This window comes from Bolinopsis microptera, chromosome 12 (assembly GCF_026151205.1).
Source record: "Bolinopsis microptera isolate Bmic1 chromosome 12, MBARI_Bmic_1.0, whole genome shotgun sequence".
Taxonomy (NCBI): Eukaryota; Metazoa; Ctenophora; class Tentaculata; order Lobata; family Bolinopsidae; genus Bolinopsis; species Bolinopsis microptera.
This window is the reverse complement of record NC_087083.1, coordinates 4,138,410-4,159,929: the sequence shown is the minus strand read 5'-3', so window position 1 is coordinate 4,159,929 and position 21,520 is coordinate 4,138,410. Positions and strand designations below refer to the sequence as shown.

Here is a 21,520-nt window from a genome sequence, read left to right as displayed (position 1 = left end):
AATTCCAGTTTCTGTTTAATTCCAGTTTAATTCCAGTTATACCAGTATTATCCTGATCGATGAATTTAGTTATTATTGGTACTTTGAAGAACTGTTTGTTATATCGGTGTTAAGAAATGTGTCCATTACCTGTGTATGTATGTTCTGAACAGAAAAGACGCTAATTAAGCGTAAATAGATAAATCAAACTCGAAAAATTAAAACACATTTTTTGTAATTATGACTATGATTCATAAAAAATGAATTAAGTAATTGTATTTAACGTCATATTCGATAGTCAAGATATTCAATTAATGCAGCTAACACACTATCAGAGATTCAAATAAATTCTAAAGTTCTTCCTTGATATTGATTAGGGCTGAGCTTAAATTCAGTAGTGTCTAAAAGTTAAAGTTCTAGTGTTTAACTTTTAAGTTTAAGTGTATTAACTCTTCCACCAGATTATCAGAGTGAACAGATTACCAGGTTACTAGGTTACCATATTACCAGAGTTACCAGGTTATCAGGTTACCAGGTTACCAGGTTACCAGGTTACCAGGTTACCAGGTTACCAGGTTACCAGGTTACCAGGTTACCAGGTTACCAGGTTACCAGAGTTAACAGGTATTTAATATTCACCCGATTCTGTTGTAAACAAAATATCCGTCCATTAATTCTAGTAAATACTCCCTCTTCGTCAGGATATGATTATTTACTCTCCATAAATCTCCACGCTATCTAGGCTAAGTAAGTCTCCAATGATGCGAACTGAAGAATGTTTCCCTTCCATACCTCCGAAAATGTAAGTGAACTTTTCGTCCTCGGCCTCAACTTGTCCGACCTCGGTGTCACCAACAAACACGCTGGTTCCTTCAACATCAAATTTAGCGTCCTCGTTGTAGTTCAGAACTATTGAGTTAATATGACGAGGCATGTCCCAGGTAAACTCTTGCTGAGATTCTCTGAAATTATTCTCGGTTATAACCAAATTGGATTTTTGAGCTGCATAACTTTTACCAATTCCTTTGCAAGTCATTATTTGAATCAGTGATAAATAATAAACGGTTATCGCGTGAAACGGAATGTTAGTTAGTTTTAGCAGAAAACGTGGATCAAACATCAGACAATCAAATCCCAGAATCAATGCCTTGTATAAAAATTAATTTGCGATATTTACCACGATATCAACCAGTTAGTTTCCAGTTAAAACTATAATCGAAATGAAATGTTTGTTATCTTACCCTGATCCAGATACCTCAGCTTCCTCAGCAATGTTATTAAACTCAAACTCTCGTCCGAATACCTATACAAATTTTGCATTGAGTGTTTCAATGGAAAACAACAATGTTCTTCAACAATGTGATCATTAAAATAACAGCTCATTTTGTTGAGTTAGCAGTAACTTATTTTAACAATTTACTTATATAACGCAGTTATGAAATATTACAATGATATGAAATATTAATATAACTAAAATATTAATATAACTTATTACTATTATTATATAAATCAACTAATTACAAACCTGAACTTCGGCCAAGGAGAGTTTGCCCTTGGACCCCTTGATCAAGATTTCTTTTGCGAAGCTGTTTACTTCATAACTTTTTTTATCTTCTGGCATTCTAGAAGCGTAGAGTTTACCCATACCCACGTTATCGATACTAAACTTGGCGCCGTCTATTCTTTTCTGTGTAAGGAAAAGTAGACCTCATTATAGGCAACAGGTCTTTAAATATGAATATATGTAAATTATAATATTATAACTCAACTTAAAATTTCTATTTAGTTTTTGATCTTTTTTTCAATATCTCCGATGGAAATAGATTGAGAATGTTTTTGAGCAATGTTTACCTGACAACAGTCAGATCGACCCCAAATAACCACATTATCAATATAACGAGGAGTATCAAACTCCAGTTTCCAGAACGTATCCTCTCCCGGTGTTCGAGTGTGAGTAACTGAGCCCCTGTAATATTAGTAAAATTAGTTAAAGTATAATTAGTTAAAGTATAATTAGTTAAAGTATAATTAGTTAAAGTACTAGTTAAAGTATAATTAGTTAAAGTACTAGTTAAAGTATAATTCGATTTATAAACCAGCATACTGCACTAGTCTACCTTCTATCGATATAGAATTTAAACTAAATATATTTTTTGCAGCGTATCAAGGATAAAGAGCGGCGTTTAATGTAAGTAATTTAATAAAGTTAAGAAATGGAGTAAGTCAACTTTGGAAATAACGACTGTTTTATTATAATATCGTTATTTCACCATTGTAACACTAACTATAACGATAAAATACTTACTGTTCGAAATCTCCATTAGTGTTTCCATCTATAGCCAACTCAGCAACTCCTTTGTAGGCTGAGTTAGACTGTGAAGCAGTACCAGAGGATGCAATGTTAAGGAGATCTGTTGACTCAGCGTATACCTGGTAATGTTGTTTATTTAATTTATTACTTAAAATAGCTGTACAGGGAACAAAAAATATCAACGGCATCAGCTCAGAAATGAATAATGATTATAATTTAACGGGTTAGGTTCCCACACATCTCAGAAAGGTATATTTAAAAATACTAAGATAACTGCTATAATTGCAGTGGTAATTAAATAATTAAATGTTATAATTATTTCCGGAATATTATTGGATTATAATTACAGCGGTAAGCTGTCTGCAAGCAGGACAATCTTGAGTCTCCTCAGCCTCTCCCTCACATTCAGCCCCACCGTTCTCTGGAACAGGACTGTCACATTCTCTGGTCCTGGACTGAGTTCCTCCGCATTCATCCGCGCACTCCGACCAATCTCCGAACTCACCGTACATCCCGTCAACAGCTGAAACTAAGGGGCAAGTTATTCCCTGACACATCTGTTCTAACATCGTGAAGATTCGTTGGATTGCAATTTTATTTAAGCGAAGAATCATTTAATTGGCACTAAGGTCAAGTTAATTCTTGACCTTAATGCCACAGTTTCTGTGGTAAAAACAAATTTATGGTTAAACGTTATATATCGTAGAAGGGCATGATCACTAAGCATCTGGATGGATAATTAGCACACAAGGATAAACTGACCTTTAAACATGACCACGAGCTATACCATGTAACCATAGCTCCGAAATAAATAAATTGCTCTACATAGAAACATCTGGCCTGATCTTATCACATTGTGGTCCCCAGGGGTTCGGTAAAGCCCTTACTATACAGGCAACTGGGTCCTTTTACCAGCCACTGGGTCCTTTTACCAGCCACAATAAAATTGAATACAGCAATGATTTAAATCAAAACAACAAGTTAATGTTTAATACCTGCACATGCTTGAGTGTTGCACTCTTGACTTTCAGAAGCCTCTCCTTCACAGTCTTCACCACCATGCTGAGGAGCAGGGTTATTACATTCCCTATTCCTGGATTGCATTCCTCCGTCACATTCAGCAGAGCATTCAGACCAGTCTCCGAAATCACTGTATCCTCCGTGAACTATAGGGAAGAAATTTTTAACTTTTTAAGGAGCAAGCTCATCTTTAAAAGAATCATCCTTTTTTGAAATAAATTGAATCCGATATTGAACTGCATAAAAATTCTTCTTTTCTGCAGATGCATTTTTACAAGAAACTACTTGAAAAAACTGTTTCCACATGCATACAAATAAATGTCAAATAGAACATCATTCAGGATGTAGAAGAATATAACAATATAAACCTGGGCAAGAGTCTGTGTTACACTCTCTAGATTCAGATTCCTCTCCTTCACAGTCTTCACCACCATGCTGAGGAGCAGGGTTATTACATTCCCTAGTTCTGGATTCCATTCCTCCATCACATTCAGCAGAGCATTCAGACCAGTCTCCGAAATCACTGTACCCTCCGTGAACTATAGGGAAGATATTTTAACTTTTTAAGGAGTAAGCTCATCTTTAAAAGAATCATTCTTTTTTGAATAAATTGAATCCGATTTTGAACTGCATAAAAATTTTTCTTTTCTGCAGATGCATTTTTACAAGAAACTACTTGCAAAAAAAAACTGTTTCCACATGCAAACAAATAAATTTCAAATAGAACATCATTCAGGATGTAGAAGAATATAACACTAACCTGGGCAAGGGTCAGTGTTACACTGTCTAGATTCAGAAGCCTCTCCTTCACAGTCTTCACCACCATGCTGAGGAGCCGGGTTATTACATTCCCTAGTTCTGGTTTCCATTCCTCCATCACATTTAGCAGAGCATTCAGACCAGTCTCCGAAATCACTGTATCCTCCGTGAACTATAGGGAAGACATTTTTAACTTTTTAAGGAGCAAGCTCATCTTTAAAAGAATCATTCTTGTACTGCATAAAAATTCTTTTTCTCTGCAGGGGTAATTTTGTGCAAGAAACTACTTTCACAAACTGTTTCCATACAAATAAATTTCGAATAGAACATCATTTAGGATGTAGAGGAATATAACACTAACCTGGGCAAGGGTCTGTGTTACATTCTCTAGATTCAGAAGCCTCTCCTTCACAGTCTTCACCACCATGCTGAGGAGCAGGGTTGTTACATTCCCTAGTTCTGGATTGCATTCCTCCGTCACATCCAGCAGAGCATTCGGACCAATCTCCGAAATCACTGTACCCTCCGTGAACTATAGGGAAGACATTTTTAACTTTCAAGGAGCAAGCTCAAAATCATTATTTTAAAAAATAAATTGAATCCGATTTTGAACTGCCTCCAAATTTTTCTTTTCTGCAGATGCATTTTTACAAGAAACTACTTGCAAAAACTGTTTCCACATGCATACAAATAAATTTCAAATAAAACATCATTCAGGATGTAGAAGAATATAACAATATAAACCTGGGCAAGGGTCTGTGTTACATTCTCTAGATTCAGATTCCTCTCCTTCACAGTCTTCACCACCATGCTGAGGAGCAGGGTTATTACATTCCCTAGTTCTGGATTGCATTCCTCCGTCACATTCAGCAGAGCATTCGGACCAGTCTCCGAAATCACTGTACCCTCCGTGAACTATAGGGAAGAAATTTTAACTTTTTAAGCTGAGCAAGCTCATCTTTAAAAGAATCATTCTTTTTTGGAATTAATTGAATCCGATTTTGAACTGCATAAAAATTCTTTTTCTCTGCAGGGGTAATTTTGTGCAAGAAACTACTTTCACAAACTGTTTCCATACAAATAAATTTCGAATAGAACATCATTTAGGATGTAGAGGAATATAATAATATAAACCTGGGCAAGGGTCTGTGTTACATTCTCTAGATTCAGATTCCTCTCCTTCACAGTCTTCACCACCATGCTGAGGAGCAGGGTTATTACATTCCCTAGTTCTGGATTGCATTCCTCCGTCACATTCAGCAGAGCATTCGGACCAATCTTCGAAATCACTGTACCCTCCGTGAACTAGAATGAAAAAAGAATTAGTTTGCTTAGGCAAAAAACTAAAAAATTTTTTAAATTTAAAAATTTAAAATGAAATAAAAATAAGAATCACATTGGTAATATCTTTGTCCATGGTTATAACATACATTCAAGCAAACATATTTATACTTTACCTGGGCAGAAGGCTTCTTCAATACATTCTCCTTCGTGGAGAACGTATCCATCATCACATTCACATCGTTTAACACATTCTTCTTCTTCACCCCCGAAGTTGAAAGATACGAATTGACTGTCGTGAACAACTATTGGTTCCTCGCAGGATTCGTCACAAGTCTGATTACAGCTTGAACCACATTGGTTGTAGAAGGAATTTGGGTCTTCACACTCTGAAAATTGTTGTATGATATTATCATAACTAGCAGGAAAGCATTTTTGCTATAAAATGTTACTTAAAACAGAAATATATAGTTATTTTCATTTTAAAGCGATGTTGTTATTGAAAAACTAAATTAATTTATTGTGTAAAATAAAAAATCAATTAGCAATTAAAAGGCCCTTAGCATTTTTACCTTGGCTTTTTGACCCTATTGTTTTATCACGCTTTCAATTCTTGAGCGCCATAAAAAAGATTTTCATTTCTAAAAAACCTTGCGAAAAATGAAAGAGCTGCAAATATTGCTACAGATTATTACGAACCTAAACAGTCGTGGGCGTTGCAAATTTCAATTTCAGATTCCTCTCCTTCACACTCTGCACCACCATGAGCGGGAGCAGGGTTGTTGCACTGTCTGGTCCTTGTTCTATTTCCTCCATCACACTCAGCAGAGCACTCGGACCAATCTCCAAAGTCACTGTATCCTCCATCCACTGGAATTAGAATTGATTAGATAAGAAGTAAACAATTGATGACAGTTAGTTTAGCTCAACAGTTTTTAAATTTAACGTCGGATCCTGTTATTGTTGCGAATGTTATGTTTTATTTTGTGATATCCAGAAACTGACCTAATCAGTTTATTACCTTAATAACAAGAATTGCGCCGGTTAGCGGACGCTAGATTTCCATCAACAATCAACCGTACGCATTGCCTTTTAAAATTTAAAATTACAATTAACGATCGTTTCATGTTGGTAAAAATATCAAATAATGGTTCTTTATTCATCATTCTTGGGGCGCTACGGAGAACAAAATAGAGGGGTTGCCATTGTCAATTATTCAAATTTAAAAAGTTAAATGACCGGACACCGTAGCCTGCGCCTGTGTGGTGATATGCAATTAAGAGTTTGAAGAACAAAAGCCTTGCGAAGGAATGGTTATTTACCAGTTTACATAAGTTGTTAAATTAAATTAAATGGTCGTCGTGAAATCCGTAGTAGGTAATGTAACTCATAATAACATCTATTATGGTCTACCTTATCGGACTTTATTTGGACGGAAATTACTTGAACGGACATAATTATGAACGGACATTAATATGAACGCTAGAAGGCAATCAAAAATCCTAATTTTTTCATCTTTTTTTGACGTTTTGTTAATTTTAGCAAATGATTTTTAAATCCATTTTTCATACAGTAAGCTTATCTGCGCTGTGCAGATAAGGTACGAAGGTACCTACAGGACTAGATTATATGCCGGCGGTCACATACTTAGGGAGATATCCCGGTTTGTCTTCTACTTTATCGAGATGGGTGGTATGGTAGAAGGTATCGTAGCTGACATAAGCCACCGAAGGTCGCCTATACCAAGTGGGGGGCTAGAGATAAAGCTTAAGCTGTATTTTAGGCATTCAAGTATCTCTCTAGTAGAGCAGTTGGGATCGTTCATTGCCCGGTACGACTACGAGTTGGACAGACAACCAGTTGTAAGAGAAAATGTGGAGGTAGAAAAAGCCGAAGATCAACTTCAAGATAGTATAGTGATCATGCAATAATGTGATATTTACAATTCTGATTGTTAAAATTTTATAATACCTTGTTTTTATTAATTTAACGATATAGTTTAGTCTAATGATAGCTATTGAAATTGACTGAAATCAAAAAGTTGTCATATTCTGGACAAAAAGTTCGAATTGAAAAAATTTTTGAAAAAAATTCAACGGACTTTAACTTGGACGGACATTATATATATTAATATATTAATTGAACGGACTTTATTTGAAAACGCTAGGGCCTCCAGCGCTCAAGTAATGTCCGTCCAAATAAGGTCCGATAAGGTATATGGTCCATTTCGTATAACAAATCAGTCACTCGACAATCATGTTCAACATAATATTAGCATCATAATTTGTTCAACAGTATAACGGATTACTAATATCATTATCGGGAGCCAAGTCGGTGGTTGCACCAAGCACTCACAACAAAACGAGAAGTTAGTATGTTGTAGTGCATCATGATCAATGATCATTGATCAAGTAAAGAAAAGCTTGAACTACTTAACAAATGTATAAGATCCGGGAAATCGCTTGTTATTCAAATCAATTACCATAGACAATAGAATTCAAATTTTATGCTTGGCGCCGCGCATTTGAAAGTGTAATTTAATCAATCGTCAAATCGTGCAAACGTATGCGGAGGGTAACCATGGCGACGACACCATTACTACTCTGGGCGCGGAGAAGATGCATTAATATGGCGTATGCGGAGGGTAATGCATGTTTTCCTTTGTGACACCACTCACCTGACACGAAAAACCTACTACCTACTATACCCATCCTCAATTCATACCACTTCTAACCATCTTATACTTTTTTACAAAAAAAAAGAAAAGTTGATGGAAAAAACAAATAATTAGTTTGATAATTGTTACCTGGACAGAAGGCTTCTTCAATACATTCTCCTTCATGGAGAACGTATCCATCATCACATTCACACCGTTTAACACATTCCTCTTCTTCACCCCCGAAGTTGAAAGATACGAATTGACTGTCGTGAACAACTATTGGTTCCTCGCAGGATTTGTCACAAGTCTGATTACAACTTGAACCACATTGGTTGTAGAAGGAATTTGGATCTTCACACTCTGAAAACAGTAGTTTGTTTAGATTTGATAAGCATCTAAGTTAGTAAATGCTCATTATAACAAAGCTTTAAATATTGCTGAAGATAATTACGAACCTAAACAGTCCTGGGCGTTGCAAATTTCTATTTCAGAATCCTCTCCTTCGCACTCTGCACCGCCATGAGCGGGAGCAGGGTTGTTGCACTGTCTGGTCCTTGTTCTATTTCCTCCATCACACTCAGCAGAGCACTCCGACCAATCTCCAAAGTCACTGTATCCTCCATCCACTGGAATGAGAACAAATTTACATTTTCTGGTAAATTGTTCCTTCTCAATGGTTTTGTAATCGGATGTGGTGGCATCTTCGTTATGTTGAGACATTCGAGAAAATAGATTTTACCTGGACAGACGGCTTCTTCAATACATTCTCCTTCGTGGAGAACGTATCCATCATCACATTCACACCGTTTAACACATTCTTCTTCTTCACCCCCGAAGTTGAAAGATACGAATTGATTGTCGTGAACAACTATTGGTTCCTCGCAGGATTCGTCACAGGTCTGATTACAGCTTGAACCACATTGGTTGTAGAAGGAATTTGGATCTTCACACTCTGTAAACAGTTGTGAAAAATAATTTACTGGTCGATTAACAGAACAGCAGATCTAAAATAATCAAACATTCTTTTGCGATAGCACAATTAGTTGAATTTGCAAGCAACAAAAAATACCAAGATTTTGTAACGAGGGAGCTCAAATATCAAATTTCTTAGTTACAAAGTAGATTTCATCGAGAACACTTTTTGAAATATTAAAGCTGTAAATATTTTGTAGATAATTACGAACCTAAACAGTTGTGGGCGTTGCAAATTTCTATTTCAGATTCCTCTCCTTCACACTCTGCACCACCATGAGCGGGAGCAGGGTTGTTGCACTGTCTGGTCCTTGTTCGATTTCCTCCATCACATTCAGCAGAGCACTCCGACCAATCTCCAAAGTCACTGTATCCTCCATCCACTGGAATGAGAACAAATTTACATTTTCTGGTAAATTGTTCCTTCTCAATGGTTTTGTAATCGGATGTGGTGGCATCTTCGTTATGTTGAGACATTCGAGAAAATAGATTTTACCTGGACAGACGGCTTCTTCAATACATTCTCCTTCGTGGAGAACGTATCCATCATCACATTCACACCGTTTAACACATTCTTCTTCTTCACCCTCGAAGTTAACGGATACGAATTGACTGTCGTGAACAACTATTGGTTCCTCGCAGGATTCGTCACAAGTCTGATTACAACTTGAGCCACATTGGTTGTAGAAGGAATTGGGATCTTCGCACTCTGAAAATCGTGGTACGTTTGGATTTGATAAGCATCTAAGTTAGTAAATACTCTATTTATAGAACAAAGCTGTGCCTAAATATGTTGTAGATTATTACGAACCTAAACAGTCGTGTTCGTTGCACTCTTGACTTTCAGATTCCTCTCCTTCACAGTCTTCACCACCATGCTGAGGAGCAGGGTTATTACATTCCCTAGTTCTGGATTGCATTCCTCCATCACATTCAGCAGAGCATTCAGACCAGTCTCCGAAATCACTGTACCCTCCATCCACTGGAATAAAAAAGAATCAGCGAATGACAGTGGGCTGTGTTAGAAATTTGCGCGCTTGATTGCAAAATTCGTAAATGATAGTAATTTATTCGTTCGGAAAATAATGGTTATCGTTAAATTTTGAGTGGTGTTTATTTAGTGCTGTGATTTAAGTTTTTAAGTTTTTTTATTTTATTAATATTCTGTACATAGACCGTAAAAAATCTTGTAGCGGTTTCCACCGAAAGCACCTGTGAAGGGAACACATAACTTCACGAGTGATACACTGATTACTAATTACACTTATTAGTAATTACAAATATTAGTAATTACAATAATTACAATAATTAATAATTACACTAATTACACTAATTAATAATTACACTAATTACTACACACAGTGCTCCTTAGTCCTTACCTGATTGATTACAGAGTTTAATGAATGAACAATTATTAAAACGATTTGTTATTACAAAACTAACAGAACAGATCCCCATTCTCGATATCTAAAAATAAATTTAAAATCATCTGAAATTCAATTAATGTCTAAAAACCGGTAGACAACCTGACTAGGATAAAATTACAATTTGAGATTCAATATTCCATCCTAAATAAAGATCAAAATTCCAAAACTTGTCGATAAATGCAAATAAAAATGACACCCGAAAAAACGGACTGTGCTAGAGATTGAAGAGTCCTACAATTCACAGAATTATACTACTCTAATTTGAGCTATTTTCCTCCCATTTCGCTTTTAATTCCTTCCTGAAAAGCACAAGACTTAAATGTGTGACAATGCTGCATGTGGAGTTTATCATTAAACATGTTACTATAAAATCTGAATTTTAAATTTATGGTTATTAAGATATTGCAGGGGGGGTCCAAGAAAATAACCAGTTCCATACGCTCTGAAGAGGAGAAATGGAGGAACAGTACATGACTGATGCACGGACTGATGCACGGACTGATGCACGGACTGATGCACGGACTGATGCACGGACTGATGCACGGACTGATGCACGGACTGATGCACGGACTGATGCACGGACTGATGCACGGACTGATGCACGGACTGATGCACGGACTGATGCACGGACTGATGCACGGACTGATGCACGGACTGATGCACGGACTGATGCACGGACTGATGCACGGACTGATGCACGGACTGATACACGGACTGTGTCGGGCTTCCTGGATACTGCCCAGTACATGATCCATGAGTGGATATTACAATAATGAATAATATAAACTTAACAAGTCCCCAGACTTACCAACTTCCTCCCTCCAGAATACTTAACAAGTCTTATAGGAAGGTCCCCAGAGAATGTACCTTACCAACTTCCTCCCTCCAGTGCTTCATCAATCTGTAATCAACAGCCTCCAAACCCAAGCAGTGCTGTTTTTTACCACCACATTTGCCGTTGGTGGAGTGACTGCAGCAAGGGTATGTCCCCTCAGGGTTACACTCGGCAGGAGTTCCGTCTGGTAAGGGATTCTCACTCCCACACAGACGGTCAAACCTCCACTTCATCGGCGGGGAACCTGACGGAGAGGGATACTATATGAACTGGTTACTAGTTGGTAACTAGTTGGTAACTAGTTGGTAACTAGTCGGTAAGTGGTAACTAGTTGGTAACTAGTTGGTAACTAGTCGGTAAGTGGTAACTAGTTGGTAACTAGTTGGTAACTAGTAGTAATCTGTAGGTAGGAAAACAATTTTCTTCCTAAAACACTGAGCTAATAACACAATGAGCGTGCTAGTAAAACTAAAGATTAAGTAAACTACAAATAATGCAGTAGTAACCAATAATATATATAACCGATATACAGTAGTAACTAATAATATATACCTTATCGGACCTTATTTGGACGGACATTACTTGAACGCTGGAGGCCCTAGCGTTCATCTTAATGTCCGTTCAAATAAAGTCCGTTCAATTAATGTCCGTCCAAGTTAAAGTCCGTTGAAATTTTTTCAAAAATTTTTCCATTTGGAAGGTGCAGGAGAAACTAAATAACTTGACATCGAACGATAGATCACCTGACATCTACATTATGGGGGATTTCAACCTCCCAAATATAGATTGGGACTCTTGCCAAGCTTTACCTGGTCAACCGCTTTGTGACCAGCAAGCTTGTTCCGAACTAATTGATTTCATGGAGAGAAATTTCTTGACACAAATGATCTGTAAGCCCACGAGAAATAACAACACCATCGATCTCGTCCTTACAAATAAACCACAGGACACAGTTGAGACAAATATCTCCGAATGCCAACTATCTGACCACAGGCTAGTCGAGCTCGTTCTCGGACATAACCCGCTCTGCCCAAAAGAACATACTCCTATATCTTTCGACAGAAACTCTTTTCGGGCGACTGATTTTCTTAGAGCAGATTTTGAAGCAATGAACGATCGTTTAGAAGCTGTTAACTGGATCTCTTTGAGAGAACTCTGTTATGAAGATGAAGATGGAAGTGCCTTTCTGGAGCTGATACGCCTAACTGTCCTCCAGATAACCCTCCTAAACTCGCCTTCTAAAGACCCTACTGGATCTGGCCCTTCCCGCCCCCGTAGAAGTCGCCAAGTCCGTGAAAAATACACAATGAGAAGGAAAAGAAGAAAACTCAATGCCCAAATAAGTGCACTTACTCAAAACAACCCAACTTCGAGAAAAATCGAAAAGCTGAAAACCGAAGTGAATCTTCTGACCTTCGAAATAAGTGAACTTGTGATCAAGCAACTTAACGAAAAAGAAGTTAAAGCTGTAAGTACAATAAAGACGAACCCAAGATTCTTTTATTCTTACGCTAAACGATTTGCAAAGGTAAAATCATCCGTCGCCCCAATTAGAGATAAAAACGGAACTCTGAAAATGGACCCAGCGGAAAAAGCAGAAATTCTCCAGACTCAATATGTCACAGTCTTCAGCAACCCAAATTCTGCAAATGTTGAAGAATGCCTCGCCGGATTAGATCCTCATCCAAAAGAAGATCTCAACACATTCACCTTCACAGCAGACGACATATCAGATGCCATAAAGGAACTGGACCCGTATGCATCCACCCCTGATGGTGACATCCCGGCCAAGATCCTAACTAAATGTCGAAGGACAATCGCTGAACCAATTTATCTACTCTGGAAACGCTCATTTGATAACGGAGTCATACCATCTGGCATGAAGACACAGTACATCACACCTGTGTTCAAGAAAGGAGACCGAACATCTGCCGCTAACTATCGCCCTGTCTCGATAACCTCTCACATTATTAAGATATTTGAGAGAGTGGTCAGAAATCATCTTGTGGAACATATGGAGTCAAACAGCTTTCTCTCCCCCCATCAGCATGGATTCCGCAAGAAAAGAAGCTGCTTAACTCAACTAATAGACCACTTAGATAACATCCTGAAAACTCTCAACGACGGCAACGAGGTTGATGTTATATACCTTGATTATGCCAAAGCGTTCGATAAGGTAGATCATCAAATACTACTTGCAAAGGCAAAACGCTATGGAATAAAAGGAAAGACTCTGCAATGGCTGACTGAATTCCTGAAGGATCGCCTGCAAACTGTGGTCGTGGAAGGAACAAAATCATCCTTTCAGCTAGTAATCAGTGGGGTACCCCAAGGAACAGTATTGGGACCCATTCTTTTCATTCTATACATTGACGACCAACTTGATACATTGGTTACCGCTCTGGGAAAGGTGTTTGCTGACGACACCAAGCTCATTGGAAAAATCATGGACTTAGCTACCAAAAGCCTACTTCAAGACGACCTCCTCAATGTAATCGCTTGGGCCCTGAAGAACAACATGCAACTAAATGAGGCCAAATTCGAAATATTGAATTACAGCTTGAACAATTCATTACTGTTAAGAGAATTGCCCTTCACCAGTCAATATTCCTGTTACAATTTAACAAATGGAAGAACTATTGACCCAGCCAAAACTGTGAGGGACCTAGGGGTTCTCCTGTCAAATGACTGCTCCTGGTCTTCTCACATACAGCAGATGGCAAAAACAGCAAGGACGATGACGTCATGGGTCCTTAGCGTATTCAGAGATAGGTCACGCTTCCTCATGCTCACACTCTACAAAACCATGGTGAGAAGCAAACTCGAATACTGCTGCCCGGTGTGGAACCCTGACAAGATCAGCGATATAGAAGCTATTGAAAGCATCCAACGACACTACACTCGTCGAATCAGTGGCTGCCAGAACCTTGATTACTGGGAACGCCTGCAGAACCTGAATCTTCTCTCATTACAGAGACGCAGAGAACGATACATCATAATCCATACATGGAAGATGATGAATGGATTAGCTCCAAACGACATCAACATGCAGTTCAAGGAAAGCTCCCGACACGGTGTAAAGGCCACTGTGCCTGCATTTAACAAAAAGGCACAATGCTCAATCTCGACCCATTATGAGAACTCTTTTGGAGTAAAAGCAGCCAAACTATGGAACCTGCTCCCCAAGGAAGTTAACACAATCCAAGTCTTGGAAACTTTCAAATCCTCCCTTGCTAAATTCCTGAAAGGCTTCCCGGACACCCCGCCCACAAAAGGGTATACCGCCATCACAAATAATTCTCTTCTGGAATGGACTCTACAAAAAGATCTAAGCCAGGAGTGATTGGAGGACGTACTTGATACTGTTGTCCAGAAGCGATCCCTGCCGAACCTACCTAAAGTAACCTAAAGTAAGTATTTCGAACTTTTTGTCCAGAATATGACAACTTTGAGAACTTTATTGTGCCGTAAGTTAACGACGGAAAGGTTCTCCTTGGTCTGCCGGAGGCACAGAAAACTACTAGTATATGATGTTTTCAAGGGTCACTTGGCGGAAAAAAGTCAACAAAATTATGGCACTCAACAACATAGTTCATGAGCTAGTCCCCACCAACATGATAAACTTGTTCCAGCCTCTAGATATTACGGTAAATCGTGTTGCCAAGGACATTGTCCGACGTTGTTATAGTTCATATTACTGAGGGGAGGTAATGAAACAGTGCTAGGAAAGCTCTACGTGATGTTAAGGTTAACCTAAAGTTGTCTAAGATAAAACCACTTCACGCCGAATGGCTTGTAAAAGTTAACAATGAAATGCAGGACCGGGTAGGGGTAGTTTGATAAAAAAGGTTTCCACAATTAAGCTAGAAATCACTGATGCTTGTTTAAGCATGGACTATTTCATGCACGAAAACCCATTTAATGAAGATGATATGTGATATTAGACACTGATCATGTACACATATTTTAACATTTTTACTGCTTAATGACTGCTTTTCTTGCTTACTGTATGAAAAATGGATTAAAAAATCATTTGCTGAAATTTAAAAAAAGTCAAAAAATTGAAAAAAATTCGGATTTTTTATGGTTTTGAATGCCTTCGAGCGTTCATATTAATGTCCGTTCACAATTATGTCCGTTCATGTAATGTCCGTCCAAATAAGGTCCGATAAGGTAACTAATATAATATAGTAACTAATAATAATACTAAACTACCTGCTTCCCTCCAGTGTTTAACAACCCTGTAGTCAGTGCTGCCGGTACCAGTACAATGGTAAGAGGAGTTCCCACAAACCCCATAACTGGCCCGACTACAACAGGGGTATCCTCCATCTGGGTCACACTCGGAGCCTGTCGAGTTCGGGAGCGGGTATCCGGAGCCACATTTCTTGTCTAGCCTCCACTTTATTGTGGGCTCTCCTGTACGCAGATTATAATTAGGCCATGATCATTGAGTTCGGCTTTAGTTTTTCAATGGCAATTCATTGATATGTCACTAAATTTTTTCATACCGCTCCCAACGGTCAAACCCTTTGTCACTAAATAGGGAACTTTACTTTACATTTCTGTTCCTAGACCGTCACGAACATTCGTTTTTTAAATTAGGAGGCCATTGAAATCAAATCATCGTATCCAAATTCCGATTTACAGCATTTTTTTGCACAATCTTGCAATGGATTGTTATGGAGTTATGGACATGACATATGCATTTAGCTGTGATGACATATTGTATAATATGCTGTTAAACAATTACAGAATTTCCAATCTTTTCGAGTTATTTCATAATGAAGATGAATGAGTCTCCCCTGAATTGAAAAAATAAGATGCAACTGAGTAACACGTTTCCCCTGTATGCTTGTTAGTTGGTAAATATTTGGTTACTAGCTGGTAACTAGCTGGTTACTAGCTGGTTACTAGCTGGTTACTAGCTGGTTACTAGCTGGTTACTAGCTGGTTACTAGCTCTGGTTACTATTTTGTAACTATGTAACTATAACTAGTCGAGAGTAACTAACCATTATTGCAGAGATAAGTTGAACAGCGTCTGACGGAGCAGGTGGCATGTGCTTCATTTGAACTGTAGTAGTTGTAGATTTTGCAGAGTTCGTCTGGAAAATAAGGTGAAATCAAACAAATCTGAACTACTATAACAGATAGGGATAAGAATTGAAGTCAAATTAAACGATCAACGCTCCTAAAGAACTGAAAAAACGTGAAATTAAGCTCAAATAACCAACTACTGGTAAAACTAAATAAATTTTACACGAATATCCTAGTGTTACAAAATGTTACACAAATAAAAGTGTAACGAAATGTCACACAAATAAAAGTGTAACGAAATGTCACATACCATCAGAGAACATCCTAGGAGCACAGAGACGAATCTGAGGTGGAGATTTAGCGGAGAGGTCGTCTGCAGAGCCATTAGTGTAGAATATTGTAGCACAGTCCCCGTGGCACATGTTAGTGTAACAGTGCTCTGTTTTAGTGTTTGTTTTGACGCATTTGTAGCAGTATAACCTCCCTCCCCGATCTGGTGGGGTTATTGTTTATTTTTACAGTTTAACGACCAATGACGTGTTCAACATGTACATATAATGTTTCCAACTTGTGCCCAAAGCTATAGGTTAATGGCAGCCAAATGGTAAATGATAATGCTACTTTAAGGATAATAATTACTTAAAGGATCCAGGCAAAGGTAAAAAGAAAACTCTTTTTTCGAAACTGAACTCTGAAGTAACTTCAAACCTACAAAAATCCTTGAGTTTATTTCCCGTCATGCCCGGCCCGGCTCTATCTCTTCTCTCCTCTTTCAGTGAAATTCGTCTCGGGGCGTCGTCTGAGTGAAATTGCTGCAAATACTGGTCAGTGTTTGTGGGGAGATTTGGTAATTTTATAAAAAAAGTTCGCAGGAATTTCATATTAAATTAGTAACTCGCTTGGATTGTACAAATTTTAGAGTTCCCAATTTGCATGAGTCGTCCTAAACGAAAGACGTCGAGAAAAGTGCTGTAAGTACTTCAGAACCATTTCTTTCACATGTCACCAATCACCATGTGATTATTTTTATAACAGTGATATTATATTAGATTATAACAGTGATATTATATTTCCACTTCAAGACAACGAGTTCTCAGCCGATCTACCCCAATCCTTATAATAAAACTTCTCCTGATAAGGGACGATGTGGGACGATAAGGGACGATAAGAGAAGATAAGGGACAATAAGGGACGATAAGGGATGCCTATTAATAAAATAAAATAAAAATGAGGAAATAACTGATTAATTTACACGGTCCTAATTTAATAATTAGTACAAATAACGTGTTGTTCAACAGTCACCCAAGTCCGCTTATATATTTGTGAAATTTGAAATTAAGAGGATCCTCCTGATATCAAATTACGTGCAACAATTATTATTCGAATTAGTGGCGTCTTGTTAACCTTATAAAGGGTACTTTGAACTATGACATAATACGAGAGTCTGTATTCTTAACACAATTATTGAATTATTACGACTCGCTGATCACACTTAAACTAACCACGAGCGGTTGCTAATTTTAATCATTTCAAATTTATTTGTTTGAGTATTCGAAGTTGATATAAGCGGGATGTAAATTTAATATTTAATTTCACTTCGAGGTCCTCCTCAAACCAGAGATTTATGGTACAGGGCTTGTCTGGAATCCTCTCGAAGTATGAAGGAGTTTCCAGTAATATTATATTAAAATATAATTCACAAAATTATAATATATTAAATTATAATAATATAATTATAGAATTTTGAGTGTAATACATTCGAAACAACTCTATGGAGCTATGAGTATGTGGCATCTTATTATAGAATTTTTAGTGTTCCCCGCATGTTTAGCACTGAGGACAACTTGAGGACTCTCAGAACTCAGAAAGGAATTTCATGACATCATACTGGAGCTGGTTTCATAAAAATAAAGCGATTAAAGAAAACACTGTTTTTAAAGATTCTAATTTGTTAAAAGATAATTTTGAGATCAATTTTCAGTATTAAGGATTTTTGATAACCATTATTATCCGAACGTTTTGAAATTCAACACAAAATAATACAAAAGTCATTATATTTTGTGCAAGATGAATAAAATTAGAGTTGCGCGTAAATGCAGACTAACGCGAAAGGTATAAATTTCTGAGGTATGCAGCTATACGTCGCGGTACGTGGTTTTTCAGCTGCCCCGGTGATCCTATTCCTACAGCTCCCCAGAATCAAAGGGATCAGATCCATTACAGTCGAGTGAAAACACGTACGCTCTACCAGACCTCAGGAATTAATAAAATGCAGCGCAAGTTAGTCCCTTAGATAATCATGATAATGAGATTTGTCCTGCACGAATATTTCCATAACTCGAGCGGAATTCTGCACAATGCGCTGTTCGCAAAAGGGTTATTTTTACAAATCCACTTTAAATAATATTTAAGCCAAGCGATCATGAATTTTTACGTGTCAGGATGGAGCTGGTAATTGTTAGAGATGAAGTAACTATGAAGTAACTACAATGGTGTTATAAAACATTTCTTTGCTAAGTTTTGGCTGAGATCAGTTAACACAAATGAATGCAGACTTTTAAAACTCGCGACGAACAATTTACGCTTGCTGTTGTTAAAATGGCGCACGTACAGTATAATGTTATACAGGGTGTACAACAAAAATTGAGACTTTGTTTCTGACAAAAGTTAGTTAAACATAACCGTGAAGTTTGATTTTGTCAAAAATTATTAAAATGGAAAAAGTCACACTTTATGCGGTACACTCTGCATATCAATATGGAGTGAATGGTGGTGAAAATGTTAATTCAGAATAACCTGGACAAGGGTTTAAGTTGCATTCGCGACTCTCCGAACTATCTCCCTGACACTCAGCACCATTCCCAACAGGTGCAGGATTATCACATTGTCTGGTCCTGGCTTGAGTACCTCCGTCACACTCAGCATCACACTCCGACCACTCCCCAAAGTCGCTGTACCCTCCATCAGTATCGCAGGTGTGCCCACACTTCATCAGATACTTCTCCATCTCTGCACACTTCTTTTTGTCATTCCTCCTCAGTTTCTTGTCCGTTTCTTGCTTCACGCATCCCTCGATTGACGGCTCGTACCCAATAGAGAGGCACTTGTTGTACTTCACTATTTTACTGGGCAGTTTATCAGCGGAATAGCGACATCGCTGTGCCTCAACTGAGATCAGCAGAACTGCAAAAAGGGCAGATAGAAAACCGGTGCTCATCTTCAACAAATCAAACAAATACCACAACTAGACTAATATACGTGACTCTCGGAACGCTCAAACTTGTTCCTATAATAGCCGGCAATCCTCCCCAAAATCAGATTATCATTCAGAGAAGGGGGTATCTAATTATTCAAACCTAGTTGCTGCTGCAAAGTTCGCAAAGAATGCAACTCATTACTTGCCCAGAAGGTTCTTGAGTGCTGTGTCGGGTTCCAGAGAGAGAGAGAGAGCGTTCAGTAGGAGCTGGAATAGTGTGTCTGGTGAGCTGGAATACTGAGGTCACGTGTTTATATAGCATGTTTTGATAAGTTGGGATTACTTGATTGGGTGCTGGGTTATGTTTCACAATTAACCACGAGGCGGGGTTTTTACAGCCATCTTAATTTCCGTACGTGTTGAACTAGGGTGGAACTGTGATAGAATGCCTTAAATTCTTTATATGTCCCTGAAAAATAGCATAAATAAATGTTCTATGGCTTATCAGATTTCATCAAATCCCCAAAAGTTGAACTTGTAAAAATATCTGCATATAAATTTAAACATAGTCTCATGCTTACCGTAGGTACTTTTGTGCAACCGAAAGGGGGAGTCAGACTGAGAGTATTATTGAGTATATTTTGCAAACCTGCAGTCTAGTGCATGGCATACAAAATTGCATTCAAAATCTGGGCTGTACATTTTATTGGGAGGGGGGCTGTTTGTTTTGCGAGTGAAGTTGCGCAACTGAGCCAGCTACGGCAGGAGTTTCGGGCAGCAGCCCCTCCAACAATTTCTACTGTTTATGATGACACGTAACCTTCGCATAAAACGTAGAATAATTTATACTATTATTAGCACAACTAATTTTTAAATACATAACTAAGCGTTTCATTTTAACATTCGTTAATTTGATAATTAACGAGCCACCTGTTTATTGTTTGTCACTTAAACTGTTATTTGTTTTCAGATTTTACACTAATTCAGGAATTCCTTTAATCGAGCTTCAGTCGCGACTCCTGAGTCCTTGGAGCACACACGTGACACACGTGACACACGTGACACACACGCGACACACACGTGACATGTTGGTCACATAACATGTTCGCTCATGTCACATGCCAGACACGTGACATGTTGGTGATCATTGCTCGGATTTACAAAAGTTCTTAAAGAGCTCTGCTAAAGACAAGTTACCATATGTGAGTGTGACCTATGTTGCAATACTTTCTGATAATCTGATGTTCAGAAATTAACTTTTAACATTGACCTGAAATATTACCAGACGACCAGACCATGATAATCATCGATACATATTTTAATGGTTATAATAATTGTCTAGATATCCCAGAAATATAGTGTACTCCACCATAAAGCACGTGACATTATTAATACCCAAACTATTTAGATATTTGAAAAGAGCGAGAGTTTGTGTGGAGGTTCCTTTTGTTTTGGCGGGTTTTAAACTATTTATAATTAAATACATTTATTGAGAAAATTATGTAATGTAACGCGATGGAAGTTCTTAAAGCGGGCAATTCCAGTCCATTAATACTACTATGTCATGCTGGTATGCTACATTGTGTATTAAATGGCATATTTCTGGCTAAACAGTCTGTTTCAAACTTTCCTCAATTAAACATTCTATAATAATATAATATAGAATGCAGCAACGAAATAATTTTATAAACCATACTTTAGTTTTAAGTAAAGTAGCTCATATACACTAATCTTTAGGTTTAAATAACTCAACTTATATAGAACTATTTAAGTAAATTAACTTTAAGAAACTACACCACAGAGCCCCTCCACTTTATCTTAACGAAATACACAATTAAAATGTTAATATTTTAATATAAAAAGACAAGGTTCAGGTTACACTAGATAGTTACTGCGAATGTAAATTAATCTCATCAGTATTATTTTGATTGTGTCTTCGAGATTTGACTAAGTCATAGTATTTGTCCCCCATTTTCCCTTGTATATATAATGACCCATATTCAATATGAGATTAATCCTAGAAAATTTGTGCACATACATTT

General features: G+C 37.6%; 1 protein-coding gene across 11 annotated transcripts; it reads right to left on the bottom strand.

The window, feature by feature from the left end:
• Window positions 1–199: 199 nt before the first annotated feature.
• On the bottom strand, window positions 200–19,783 carry LOC134824602 (SCO-spondin-like). 11 transcript variants are annotated; one of them, XM_063836515.1, is made up of 21 exons: window positions 19,079–19,783; window positions 9,793–9,963; window positions 9,478–9,690; window positions 9,194–9,364; window positions 8,749–8,961; window positions 8,465–8,635; window positions 8,157–8,369; window positions 6,050–6,220; window positions 5,527–5,739; window positions 5,204–5,374; window positions 4,814–4,984; window positions 4,431–4,601; window positions 4,071–4,241; window positions 3,679–3,849; window positions 3,286–3,456; window positions 2,638–2,819; window positions 2,285–2,409; window positions 1,831–1,945; window positions 1,505–1,666; window positions 1,221–1,282; window positions 200–941 (listed from the first exon to the last, which is right to left on the bottom strand). In XM_063836515.1, the coding sequence occupies exons 1-21, from the start codon at window positions 19,497–19,499 to the stop codon at window positions 692–694; spliced, it is 3,879 nt and encodes a 1,292-aa protein (XP_063692585.1). In that variant the 5' UTR covers window positions 19,500–19,783; the 3' UTR covers window positions 200–691. The 11 variants fall into 11 exon arrangements, with proteins under 11 accessions (XP_063692585.1, XP_063692587.1, XP_063692586.1 ...); XM_063836517.1 differs by lacking the exon at window positions 3,679–3,849 and having other exon boundaries at window positions 19,079–19,765; XM_063836516.1 differs by lacking the exon at window positions 4,071–4,241 and having other exon boundaries at window positions 19,079–19,765.
• Between the last annotated feature and the right edge of the window lie 1,737 nt (window positions 19,784–21,520).

Bases quoted from the DNA above. Each gene is read 5' to 3' on its own strand.
- LOC134824602 (XM_063836515.1), bottom strand. From the start codon at position 19,499: ATGAGCACCGGTTTTCTATCTGCCCTTTTTGCAGTTCTGCTGATCTCA. The intron at 8,962-9,193 runs GTTCGTAATTAT...AACTGTTTACAG, and splicing joins CAACGCCCACAACTGTTTAG to AGTGTGAAGATCCAAATTCC. The intron at 1,946-2,284 runs GTAAGTATTTTA...CTAATATTACAG, and splicing joins ACTAATGGAGATTTCGAACA to GGGCTCAGTTACTCACACTC.